This window comes from Peromyscus leucopus, chromosome 7, assembly GCF_004664715.2.
Source record: "Peromyscus leucopus breed LL Stock chromosome 7, UCI_PerLeu_2.1, whole genome shotgun sequence".
Lineage (NCBI taxonomy): Eukaryota > Metazoa > Chordata > Mammalia > Rodentia > Cricetidae > Peromyscus > Peromyscus leucopus.
This window is the reverse complement of record NC_051069.1, coordinates 5,287,977-5,301,523: the sequence shown is the minus strand read 5'-3', so window position 1 is coordinate 5,301,523 and position 13,547 is coordinate 5,287,977. Positions and strand designations below refer to the sequence as shown.

Genomic DNA, 13,547 nt, shown 5'->3' with positions numbered 1-13,547 from the left:
GAGACAGACGGAAGGACAGTGTTTACTACTCACTGCAGCGGCCTACTGGGGAGGTAGATTTCCATAAATGCTGATGGTTGCTTATGGTCACTTCTTAACTCTGGGAGATGATTGACACCTCCATACTCAAATCCCCAGCCATTCCCAAAGTTAGCTACTGTACCACAGCGCACTGGGAATACAGAGAAGAGGTGGGGGGGGGGGAAATCAGTGTTTGGCACTAAGAAACCAAGTGGTATAGTATGCAAGTGTAAACTCTGGGTCCTCAGGAGTTGTGGTTGGGGAGAAGGCTATGGGACTTCCAGCAAGTAGAGCCTCATAGGAGGAAGTGGGTTCTACAACCTGGCCCCACTTTCCTGATGATGCTCTGCCTCTGGACTGATGATGCAATGTGAGCAGCAGGCCTCCTCTTCCTGTCTCCATGCCTTCCCTGCCAAGATGGAACATATCCCCTTGAACTGTACACCCAAACAAACCCTCCCTTCCTTAAATAGCTGCTCCTCTTGTGTTGATTACATCTTATGTATTGACTCTGTGTGTGTGTGTGTGTGTGTGTGTGTGTGTATGTGTGTGTGTGTGTGTGTGTGTGTGTGTGTGTGTGTGTGTGTGTGTCTATGTTGTGGAGTACATATAGAGTCAGAAGACACATGGGAATGGGTTGTCTCTTCCTACCATATGGGTCCCAGGCATCGAACTCAGATCATCAGCCTTGTCAGCAAGTGCCTTTACCCACTGGGTCATCTCACCTACACTTAAATATCTTCTTGTCAGATAATTCATCACAGTTACAAGACAAATAACGAACACATTAAGTTAGAGTTTTCCTTGAAATCAAGAGAAGTTACTTTAGTCTTTTCTAGTGAGATGGTTTAGAGACCCTGGGTATAACAAATTTCTCTGATCTCCAACAGGAAAGAGGGAGAAAATGAAAGTCATGAGGTGGTGTAGAGACTCCATGCTAATAGCCAGAGATGACATCCACCCCTGTGGGCCAGCTTGAATATGACATCACCCTAAAAATCCTGTCCTCACATTGTGGTGCATAGGAATCAGCCACTCTCCTGAAGCCCTCTGTCTCCTCTATTCCTCTCCCTCTCCTACCCCCCCCCACACACCCCATACTCACTGGGTTATGTATTTATGACCAGCCTCACCAAATGCTAAGCAATTCTGGCATAAGAAGCCTGTCTGACAGATCTCCTCTCCCACAGTCACCTGGGAGGGTACTGTGTACACATTAATAAATCCTTGGATTTGTCTACTAAAGGCTTCTGGAAAGAAGTCTGTAACTGGAAATTTAATGAGGTAGAAAGAGAAGGGAACAGAGGAGGACTCGGAGGAAATGGCAGGCCCACTGAAGATCAATAAACATTATGAAAGTGATGATGTCACCTCAGAGCTGCAGCGGGAACAAGGAGGCTGGGAGGGAGGCAGCCAGGTGATGAACTAGGCTCCGCCCAGTGGAGGGTGGAAGCAAGGGTCATAGAGCAGGGCTTTGGGAGCATCCCAGGTCATCTGCAGCTTCTGTAGACATGATCCATGTGGCTGCGGAAGTCACATGGCTGATAGACCAACCTCACTGATCTCAATCGCTAAGGAAATAATGGATCTAGGCATGGTACTGGAGACTATTAATATCTCCCTTAAAGACAGCCAGAAACCACTGCCGAAGGAGTGCTTATTACCACCCCCACACTGCTAAGCAAGGCTGCAGATCTAAGGAGTTCAGAGGGACACAAAAGGTATATACTTAGCAACATTCACAACATAAGAAAGGCTCTTGTCACACACACATGCGCACACACACACAAAATTGCAAGGGAAAAAGTAAGAGAGATGGAGAGGGAGCTTGCTTAGTTAAGTCCATATGCTATTCTGCTACACTTAGATCCCAATACATTAATTACATTTTCTGCAAGATAGTGGGAAATCATGAACACAATTTATATATTTGATATGAGGATTCTTTTTCAGATGTCAAAGATTATTCTAGCCACTTTAAAAGTTGTTTGTAAGTATTATGTTTTAGTGAGACAAACCGAAACATTTACAGATTTAGAAGAAAAAACAACCCAAAGTAGCTCTTGGTCACGTGGATGCTGGCAGGGGATCCAGGCTCTGGGGTACTGTATACCTGGGCCACCAGTCGTGTCCGTCACACCCCCCCCCCCCCCCGTCACCCCTGCCAGAGGCTTACAGTCGTCATCCGTGTGGAGCTTGGCCTTCAGCTTCTCCATCTTCCTCTCGTCTCGTAACAACGTCCTGTCTTTCTTGAGTGTGCCCGTCCCTTCCTCTTTTTTTTCTTCAATCGTTTCTTGGATTAAAGAATATTCTTCATAATTTGTTATTCCTAATAACAGAAATGGCGTCATGATTATACATGATTAAACTGCTACCAGCGTCTACTTAGGGCCTGGGGTGCTGCAAAAGGTCCACGTTGTGAACGCAAAGGAAGGGGTCTTCTTGACCTGAGGGCCAGGGTGGCCACACAGCAGCAGCTCCAGGACAAAGGCTCTACAGGCTGGGAAGCCGCATTCAAGGCGGTAAGTGCAATTTTCTCCACAAACGCACTTACATACACTCTCTCCTCTCTGTCTCTGTCTCTGCCCCCCCCTTCTGAGATCAAGCTTAAAACATGAAAGAAAAGCATCTATCACTGAGCTACATCTCAGCTACTCCAGTAATTTTTATTTATTTCTGTAGTTCCTTATTTGGAGACATAGTCTCACAATGCAGTCCTGTCTGGCCTGGAACTCACTATATAGACCATGGTGGCCATGCAATCACAAAGACCTGTCTGCCCTGCATCCTCCTTGTAGGGAAGCCTGAGACAGAGAAGACTCCTTACACCCAGCATTTAAAGGGCCTCATTGAAGTGGCTTTCTGAAGCCACATGAAGTAAATCTGTGAGGGTCACCATGGCTGTTACCATGAGAATTCGAGAGATAATGGCCATCAGTGGGGAAGGGTGAATCACACAGTCAAAAATCATTTTCACCAAGAAACTCCTTTTTGTTTTTTACAAAGGGAAATAAAAGCTCCCAACCACAGCTCCTCGAGAAGTTTTATACCAGCTGGAGGCCAGGCAAATGGAAAGACTGGACAGTACCTTCCTGGGTGTGGGCAGGGGTGGGTGTGGCCAAAGCAACAGCCACAGGGAGAGCTGAGCCGCTCACCTATCCTGCTGCAGATGGTGACCAGGAGCTCTCCAACTGTCTTCGAGTCGTCCACCATCACTGTCTTCACAGAGCCATCCAACATGCGGATTTTCTGAGGCCTCTGTTTCTTCTTGTACTCCAAAATATCCTAGACACAAGCCATACACACACACACACATGCCACATTCTGAGTTGAAAAAACACAACGGCATCGGGACACTTTTCTTTGAAAATCAAGTCTCCAGAAGATGCCTACATCTTCCTTTGTCCAAAACTCTTCTGAAAGGCTAAGTATTCGCGGGGGTGCTGCTGGGATGCACACACAGAATTCTGAGAGCTTAGTAATGACTTTCAGGAGGATTACGAAAACCTCTCCTAATAAGATTGTCCTTCAAGAGGGAATACTTGTAGCTCACAATGACTGAAAACCACTTTCTCTAAAGTGAAGATGGCTACATGCTCCAATGGCCGGGAAAGAGCAAACACTGGGGAGATGGAGGAGGAGAAGGCGATACTTCACATAATGACAGTGGGGTCTCCAGCCATGCGCTGTCACCAGAAACAATGTTTACTACCTCCACACACCAAATAAACATCTCTTTTTAAAATGTTACTGTAGAACGTTTTCTGTATGTATTTACTGTATATGTAGTCTACATAATGAAAGACATAAATAATATCCCCAGAAAGCGTCATCGAAGGCGCATATCGAAGCAGGAACAGTTTGACGAGACTGCAGGGAAGGACACTGGTGGTAAGATAAAACAAAGAATGAGGTTGGGGGTTACTTCAAAATAGGAGACCTCATAGTTTTCATTTTAATTCTTAGAAACAGAACCACAGACGGCAGAGTGAGCACCACGAACTAACTGAACATTCCACTCTTGCTTTTTGGAAGCCTGGCCGATCTGACAAACCTGCTTCATCAGGCACAGAAAACCCAGGACCTTGGAGGTCAAGGGGGGACAAATGCTCAGCATGTTTTTATTCATCACTTAAACTGCCGAGGTAACTTTTGTTACTATCACTGAGAGTTAATAAAGATGCATCTCCATTTGACCTTTCTTTTTCAAAAACAAGCCTTGGGTAGTCTTAGGGCATCTCTGCTTTCCATCATGTAGCCTCAGTTTTCTAATTCAGTCCAGGGACACCTTGTATCTACTCAAGGAAGATATTGTAGTTTATCTCACAACTGGGGAGCCCCAACTTTGCTCAGCATGGAGACACTGCTCAGCCTATTAACCTCGAACTGTTTCAATGCTTCTGTGGAATTTCAAGAATTTTAGGCTTTTAGCATCTTCTCACAACCTGGACAGCCTTGCAGGTTCATAGCATGGGAATTGTTAATAAGGTGCTCTTAGATTAGAACACTGCCACAGTGGGTTTCTATAGTTGGTTTCCCAGCAGTGAAGCAATGAGAAAAGAGAACCAGTGGACCAGCAAGCTGGACCAGTGGGTAAAGGTGCCTGGCACCAAGATTGTTTAGCTCTTGGGATCCACGTTACAGAAGGCGAGAACCAACTCTTGAAAGTTGTTTTCTTGCATCTTCATGCATGCCATGAAACACACAAATCCACATACACAGACACACAATAAGGAAATGTTATTTTAAAAAAATTAAAGATGGGGCTCAGGAGACAGCTTAGTGGTTAAGAACACTGAGTGCTCTTCCAGAAGACCCAGGTTTGAGTCTTAGCACCTACATGGCGGCTCACAGTAGTCTGTAACTCCAGTTTCAGGGGATCCAACACCCTCTTCTGAACTCCAAATGTACCAGTCAAGAAAGTAGTACACAGCCACACATGCAATTAAATCATCCATACACATAAAAATAGATAAAAAAGTAAAAGAAAACAGGACCAACAACATACCCCGTTCCGCAGCATGTAGTAATCCAGTGTCCGCCCTGCTTCTAACCAAATCCCTTTCCTGGGGTCTTCATCAGAGAGAAACAGCCCATAGTCAGAGGCTGGAAAGAAAACAGAGAGAGAAAAAGAGGCCAAGTGGAGACAAAGCTACCACTGGCCCAAGCACACTGACTGGGCAAGGAGGAGAATGCTGTCCAGCCCCAAAGAGACCTGCTTCTTACAACAGCACAGCATCACTCACCCCCGTGGAAGCAGGGGCCTCCCAGCAGAATCAACGGCCACTGCAAGGTCCATACACATGGACTAGTGGGCTGCAGGTGTGCCTAAAGTCTAAGAGAATCATCAGGAACACAGTCTGCATTTCTAATCGAAGTTGGCTTTGTTTTCTGGTCCTTGCTGTCAAAGTCTCATTTAGCCAGGCACCCACAGTTATGAAAAAAATGGAGGCGGCAACCACCTAAGACCAGAGCCACGGAGGCAAAGCAGGAAAGATGGGTCATAGCAACAGAGCATGTTATGGGGGGAGGGGGGGCAGGAGGGACGGCTCAGCAGTTAAGAGCACTGTGCGGCTCTTCCAGAGGACCTGGGTTCAATTCCCAGCACCCACATGGTGGCTCACAACTATCTTATAACTCCAGTACCCTCACACAGACATACATGTAGGCAAAACTCCAAAGTACATAAAATAAAATAAATAAAAAAAAATTAAAAAGAGCATGTTTTAAAAGATTGGTGGCAATTGCTTTGTAATCTTAGCCTTAGGGAAACTGAGGCAGGAAGACTGACTAATTGGAGGCCAGGCTGGGATATATGATGAAGACTTTGCAACAAAACAGAATTTTAAAGAAATGAACAAGATATTTAGGACTTCCTGATGGGGTGAAGCCTCTGTTACCAAATACCACAAAATGAAGAAAATAGTTGGAGAACTAAACAATATTCTTTATAAAGGTGTCTTAATCGAATGTGGGTAGTCCGAGAGACCAGCGGGCAGGAGAGGAGCGCGGTCATTTCCCACCTAGACTTTTCTCTTCCTAGTGTGTGAATGACCTTCCGGTGACATCCCTCAGGGTGCCATCTCCCTTGTTCACTGAGACAGGGTCTCTCACCGGCCTGTTTGCTGACCGCGAGGCTGGCCCCCAGGGGCCCTCCTGTCTCCTCTTTACCAGTGATGGTATTTCAAGCCTATGAAGGTTTGGGGGATCAAACTCAGACCCCAACACTTCTGCAGCAGCCCTTTACTGACTGGGCCATCTTCCCAGCCCGCCTTTTCCTTGATGTATCTGAAGGAACCTTGGAGCCTTCATAAGGGTCAGGGTTCCCACAGCACCTCAGGAACATGATTGGAGTCTTCAGAGGCCTTCGCCAGAACTTGTATCAATTCAGCCCAAAGAAAAGTTCTAACAGTGCCAGAAAACAATAGCAAAGGAACTGAAAAGAACCAGCGAGACTGGACAAGCAGATCTTAGGTTCAGGTAGGGACTGTGCGCAAATTTTTATTTCTGGTTTAGCAAAACTCAGCAACCTGATTATTATAAACAGTGCCCTCTTCTGGACGCAGTAGGTGTCAGCACTCACACCTGCACAAACCCATATGCAGATATACACACATAATTAAAAATAAAATCTTTTTTAAAACTGAGTTAAAAAATTCATGAGGCTCCTTCAGGGGGCTTGCACAGTAAGCCCTGCACACAGGGCTGAGGCTACTTGGAGTCAAGTCAGTGTGTATCATTACTCTTTATTCAACCCATGTAGTGACACATCAAAAAATGGTTTGTAAATTACAGAGCAGGATGCTCACCTGAGGAGGGCCAAGAAAACAGCCATATTCACATTGAGTACTGAGGGTCCATGTTAATGTGGTCATGGACAACGAAAGCCTTGTTCTTGATGGGAAGTAATATAGAAGGCATTTCATTTAACATTCAGATTTGTCCCTCCTGGAGACAGAGTCTTATTGGGTTGTACAGGCTAGCCTGGAACTGGCTATGTAGATTAGGCTGGCCTTAACTCAGTAACATCAGCCTGACTCTGGCTCCAGAGTGCTGGGATTAAAGGAGTGAGCCTCCATGCCTGGCTTAAAACAGAGATGTTTTATATGTGTCTAGGTATGTCCCTTTAGCTACAGAGTTCAGGGACATCCAAGCACATTTTCAAAAACCAATGAGTAACCATGACCCACCTTGTCCAGTCTGTGCCTCGGGCACTCGCTCCCGAATGACTCGACAGGCATCGTATACAGCTGTTGATGGCTCAAACTGCATGGTCTTCACCACATTGCAGTGGCGGACACAGATCTTTAAGGATAGCGCCACCATTTTCATAGATGACTTGATGGGTTTTGTTCAGAGTGTCTAGAAAACACAAGGAGATAAGCCTTGATTCATACAACCATTATTTAGCTGCAGGGGGGAAAAAGGTTCAATTATTAGCCCGGCTGTCCCACCACAAAGTCATTCACAATCATGTCAGAACTGGTCTGAGTGTCATGTGTGATAATGTGTTAGCATTCCTTATTGAGAAATGTCACCATCTACTCCTCCATGAATAGCAGCAGTGATTGTCAAAAATTAGGCCCAAACTGAATGAAGTCACTACAGCCTATGCAGTGGCTAGACTACCAACAGGACAGAGGAGTTGGAAACGGCTGACACTTTCCACCATCATATCAAGGTCTCAAAGCCAACTGCCTCCAACTCTCTTTGTGCAGGCATATTTAAGGACATATGACCACTTTCAGTTAACAGTCTGAGCTCCAGAGATAAGTGGAGTTCTGCTGTGTTACAGAGTTTCCCAGAACCCCCAAGATGTCCCAGCGTGGCTCAGGGGTAGAAGTCAGTGGAGAAGGCCGTGGGGCTCAGTTTCCTCATGGATGCCTTTCATTAGATGGAGCAAAGAAGAAGGGATGGCTAATCTTTTCTAGACCCTGGAGCAAGAATTCCAAGTGTCCTTGTAGTGGCAGAAGAAGGATGGAGAAAGAGATGTCAGAGTGAACAACGAAAAGCCAATAGTCAGCGGAGAGATGAGGACAAGGCATCCAACAGCTTGGAGTTCCCTGCCAACTCAGGGAACACAGTTTAGTGGAATGTGGGGCCCAAATTGAAGGGGGTAGTAGGGTCAGGAGTGAGATGGGGAAGAGGGCTGGCTCAAAGGATACCAACACATCGAGGACCAGGCAGAAGTTTCCATCTTATGTGGACAAACTTTCATCTAAAAGTGTGCCACCTGTCATATCAGGAAGCCATCCACATATGGGGTCTGCCTCCTGATGGTCCTAAGGACAGTTCCGGGCACCTAAGTGCCCTCCCTCACCATATACCATCTTGATTCTGGGCCCCATCCACATAGCTGCCTCTCAGTCTGTTGGAGAGGAGAGGGTGGGCAGGTGTTGGTAGACGGGGCAGTGGGATGGGATTCTGCTGTCTGGGTTCGGTCCCAGGCCAGGAGTGCCTTGGATTTCTATCTCTGTCACTTCTCTGCTTCTGACCTTTACAAAGTAGGAAGAAATCGGTACCCATGGCCAGCTTCCCTCACCAACTTCTCATGCTTCCTCCTCTTAGCTACCCCAGGAGGGAAGGCATGGGATTCAGGCAGCTCTTTCAGCACAGGGCAGAAGCTCAAAAGAATGAGGAACAGCAGAGGTCATGAGAGTCATGTTCTGAACTATTCAATCACCTAGAACAACCGAGGTAAAGAGCATCACCATCGTTACCCAGGAACAGATTGGTAGAGAAATCCCTCCTCAGACAGATGGGCCTTTTGTTCAACTGTACACAGGCCTAGGACTAACGAGTGTCCAGCACGGTCTTCTCGCTCCTAGCTCCTTATTTTACTGTGATTCTGCTTTCCCAAATGAACAAGACGAACAGTTTACTTTACAGGACTGTGAGCATGTGGGTGCACATGGTATGTATGTGTTCATGTGTTCACGTGTGTTTATGTGTGTGGAAGTCAAGGACCTTGGGCGTCTCCCTTTATCGTTCCTCACTTAAACGTTTTGTGACAAGGCTTCTCTACTGGACCTGGAGCCCACCAATTCAGTTAGACTGGCTGGCCAGTGAGCCAGGGATCATCCTGTCCCTGCCCACACAGGACTAGGATGAGGGGTGTGTGCCTCCAGGCCGGGTTTTTTACATGGGTGGAGAGATCTGAAGTCAAATTCACATGATTTCATGGTGAGCACTTTATCAACTGAGCCACCTCCCCAGCCCCTTTGTCCTAAACAATTATTTACATGTAAAGACTGGGCTTTTATTATCATACAAGATGACCGCTCACATAGCCAGTGCCTGGATCGGAAATCAACGTGCACATGATTTACTCGTCCTGACAAGCCCCATCGCAATGAGCTAGTTCTCACGCCACTCTTAAATGAGCAAGATTCTGGCAAAACGGACGTTTGCTGGCATTAAGTGCCATGCTGTACCCTACAGCAAGGAAAGAGAATTGAAGCATTTATCAATTTAGAGATGCTAACTGAAGATGAGGAATTTTGAGCAGTCTCGCTGAATTTCCTGAGCAAACGATGCAGCTCAAACAACCACCTGGGTAACGATTCAGGCTCCTTCTCTATCTGACATTTGTCTCCACTCCTGTATCCTGACCCCATCTTAACAGCGCACCCTTGGCAGACAGAATGGCTGATTGGGCTCCTTTTTCAGATTTCGCTGCAAGAGAGCCCACAGTCAAATTCATGTATGAGTTTCTGTAGCTATTTATGGCTCGACCAAGGTAGCTTTGTTTCCTTTTACTCCAGTTTGAGTGTCTGCTCTCATGTTGATCTTAAATATTTTGTGTGTACATTAAAAGACAGGACGCATTGTAAATTCATGACATTTCCTTTATTTTCCTTTTAATAATTTCTTCTCACTCTGACGATATTTTGCTTTCAATTATAAAGGTCACTTGGACCAGCACACACAATAAAAAAAAACCCTTCCATGCCGTCCATTAGAGAAGATGAGCCACTGGAACCAGCTGTGAAATACAGACATTAAATAAAAAGACCCTCCGATTCCAGAGAGCTGTTGTACACATAGGACCATCCTGGTCCAACCAGAGACAAGCAAGCCCAGCCCTAGCCAGGGAGCTCTAATATAAACACCCAGCATCAGTCAACATGAGTAACTATTCCTTGGATTTATGCCCGACAAGTCAGGACCAAGAGGTGTTTCACACCTCCTTGCCTTGCCAACCATACCACCCAGAATTCTTAAGTGCCCTGTGCCTCGGTCTCCCCCTCAGAAAAGTAGACAAGAGAAAAAGAGATCTATCAGTAAGGCTGCCATAGAATCCAGGGAGCTAACCGTGTTAACGGCACACAGATAGTGCTGAGTAATTTTGTTATTAAAATTAGCCTTGGGTGTCACAGAAACACCGGAAGCATCACACTGCATTCAGCTAGCACAGAGGAAGCAAAGTTGATCTTACTGTTTATGCTTGACTCCATAAGAGGGAGCAAAGGCAGACAAGACTGCTGTTCACAGCAAGTACCTTCCAGTAAGCCCTCCATTCACTGCACAGATCCAGCACTCAGCCTTATGCATGCTCTTTCCTACACATCCTGGGATCTCATAAGGAGATGTATGGCTAGGTGTTTGCGGAGAGGCTGAGTCTTAGCATCTAAGTCTTAGAGATATTCAGATTTCCCAAATCCAAGAGCTCTTCAAGAGGCAAACACAGTGAGTGCCCTCTATAGGGCAGGGCTAGTATCATGTCTGGCTCCAGCTCAGTAGCACTTATGAGTAAAGTCTGCCCAGGAATGCCCTTTGGGAAGCAATATGAGAGCTCTGCACCTCTCCCTGTAAAATGCAAGCCGAAGGGCCGGACAACCTCTACTCAGTGGGACGTGACCTCATCAGGAGAGCAAGGACTGGACAGTATGCTCATCCTTTCTTGACTGTAACCCACGGGATGGCCTTGCATCCAATTATGGATGGTGATACTCATCCCCCTTCTTCATGTCTGCTCCTTGCTCTGGAGCCATGTCTGATAGCCACATGCATCTCCTAGCCAAATGTCAACATACAGATGGCCCTTTACAAAGTTAGCCTTCATCTGGACTTACAGCTTAGGCTCCAGTGAGTACTTCCCCTCTCTCAGAGCAGAGCCAAGGGAAGGGCTTCCACTTCTCCACAGTCTTACTTGCACCTCTACAAAGGCAGAGAGGTGGCTTCTTTACCCAGGAAGAACCCACCATGCACTGGGGTTCTGCTACGCAGAGGTGCTGTAAAATGTTGCCTCCCAGGACCCTCGGGGCTCAGCTGCACAGGGCTTTCCCCGAATGGTCAGACTCTAACACACTAAGCAGAGCAGGCCCACCGGGAAGGTAAATCAAGCCAGCCCTTCCCCGGGAGCCTGCTGGCTTTTATTCTAGGGTGGTGGGGTGAGTAAGCAGCCAGGTGTCCCATTTTGCTTCCTCTACAGGAGTCCCATTTTCTGTGAGTTACCCAGGCTCTCCTCAGTATGTCTCCCTCCCTCTCAACTCTTCCTGGCTGTTGAGGACCCAGGAGGCTGGGCCTGCTTAGAGAGGCTCTTTCTTTGTCCCACATGGGACAATTCCATTTCATTATCTGCTCAGGCAAAGCAGTAAGGAACACGTTTTTCAAAGCACCCAGCATCCACTTAGCAAAGTGCCAAGCCTACTATGCCCCCTCTGCACCTAGTGGGAGCCCTGACATAGGAAAATATCCCCAAAGACCATCAGTGGTTTTCTTTCAGAAAGGCCAGGACCACTGTTCAACTTTGAGCCCGTCAATTAGAAGTAACTTCTACTGGAAGGACTATCGGTGAAGGAACCCAGGAGAAATAATTAACTATCTAAACAGGTGTGAAATGAGCATGAGACCAAGGAGTTCAATAAAAATCCCAGCCATGGGGCAGCTCTAATAACTCATGGGGCTGCCACTGTGATCCCCGCCCATTCCCAATCTGGCATTAAGCATCTATACCATGGGTTTGAGGACATGTCCACCATTAGAGTACCATCACCCCTCTTGGCCTCTGGGAACAAGGGCTGAGTCCAGATAATCAGCTTTGAATCTCAAGACCTCAACACATGGCAGATACTGAGGATCCCTGAAATTAATATGGGCTCCATGCAAAGATATAGGCAGACTTTTCATGTCTTATTTTGGTGTCCCATGAGTTCTGTTAGGACTGTTTACAGGAGCATGGGTACCTAAACCAGTGACTACACCACTGAAAAATGTCACTCCTTTCTCCCAGCAGCCATCAGCTGCCCATGGATCCTCAGAGATGGGCAGGCAATCATACCTGCTGTGAGTCCAGGAGTGCAAAGGTGAAGGCATGCCCAGGAGACACACTTCCACAACATTTCACCTCTTCCTCTGGCTCTTGCATTCATTCTGCCCCATCTTTTGTGAAGCTCCTGAGCCCTGGATGAGGTTCCATTTAAGGCTGAGCATCCAACAGTCACTCTCAAAACATTGAACAGATGTTTCTATGGTTATCACTGCCTACTGCGAAAAGAGCCTTCTCTGACTAAAGCTAACAGCAGCACTAATGTATGGACATAAACATAAATATCTACAGAGGCAATCTGATAGATGTATCATGCCCACCTGGTAAACAGAAGCCGTACCTTGCTTACTAGACCACATCACTTTCCCAGCCTTGAGCTTTTAACCAGGTTCACACGGGGTGTTACTCCCATCTGTGGAGTTCCTCAAGTCTGAGCAAGAAGTATCAAAAGGCTTAAGGATAAACAGGGTGCCAACATTCATCAGACCAAACTATGGCTACACTCCCAAAACCCATTTCAAGGACCACAGAACCCCAACCTTATGGCTCACAAAATGAACTTAAAGAAAACAAAACAAAAACCGTAAGAAAGAACAAAGCCACACAAGTCAATGTTCATGGACAGGTTCTTGAGGGAGGATAAGGAACAGGTATACTGTTCCTGGTAACACCTGCCGTGGAGAAGGGCTCCATGTTGACTTTAATGCAGGAGTAGAGGAAAGGTGGTCTTTCTATCTCAGTAAGAGAACTAAAGATGGCCTAGATTAGCAGTTTTCAACCTGTGGGTCGCATAGCAGATATCCATGTTACAATTCATAACTATAGCAAAATTAGTTATGAAGTAGCAATGAAATAATTTTATAGTTGGGGGTCACCACAACAGGAGGAACTATATTAAAAGGTCACAGCATTAGGAAGGTTAAGATCCACTGCTCTACAGTGTAGAATACAGAGAGATGGGAAAAGATATTTATACATTTTACTTCTAGATGAAGAAACTATCACCTTCAAGTCAAAAGACTTTCCCAATAAAACCACCAGGTGAGCAGAGAGAGCTATGTAGTATGTCTGCAGCCTTCCAAGGATTCCTCCAATATACCCTCCACATGCTCCAATGTACACTTGGCACTGGCACCTGGGAGTCCATCGTGAAGGTCGACAGTGCCCAACTCTACTCAACTTTAATAGCACACATGTGCATCTGCCTCCATCAGTGTTTCAGGATGCACACACACGTCAGACTTTCAGGCAAAGG

General features: G+C 46.4%; 1 protein-coding gene across 1 annotated transcript in view; it reads right to left on the bottom strand.

Annotated features, from left to right (window-relative positions):
- Tln2 (talin 2) overlaps positions 1–13,547 on the bottom strand; it is a 427,714-nt gene that overhangs the window by 173,346 nt on the left and 240,821 nt on the right. The window contains exons 4-7 of the mRNA XM_028864471.2: positions 7,212–7,383; positions 5,030–5,127; positions 3,177–3,306; positions 2,198–2,350 (exon numbers count right to left, since the gene is read on the bottom strand). Coding sequence (XP_028720304.1) covers positions 2,198–2,350; positions 3,177–3,306; positions 5,030–5,127; positions 7,212–7,353 — 523 coding nt within the window. The 5' untranslated portion in view covers positions 7,354–7,383. The remainder of the gene's footprint in view (positions 1–2,197; positions 2,351–3,176; positions 3,307–5,029; positions 5,128–7,211; positions 7,384–13,547) is intronic.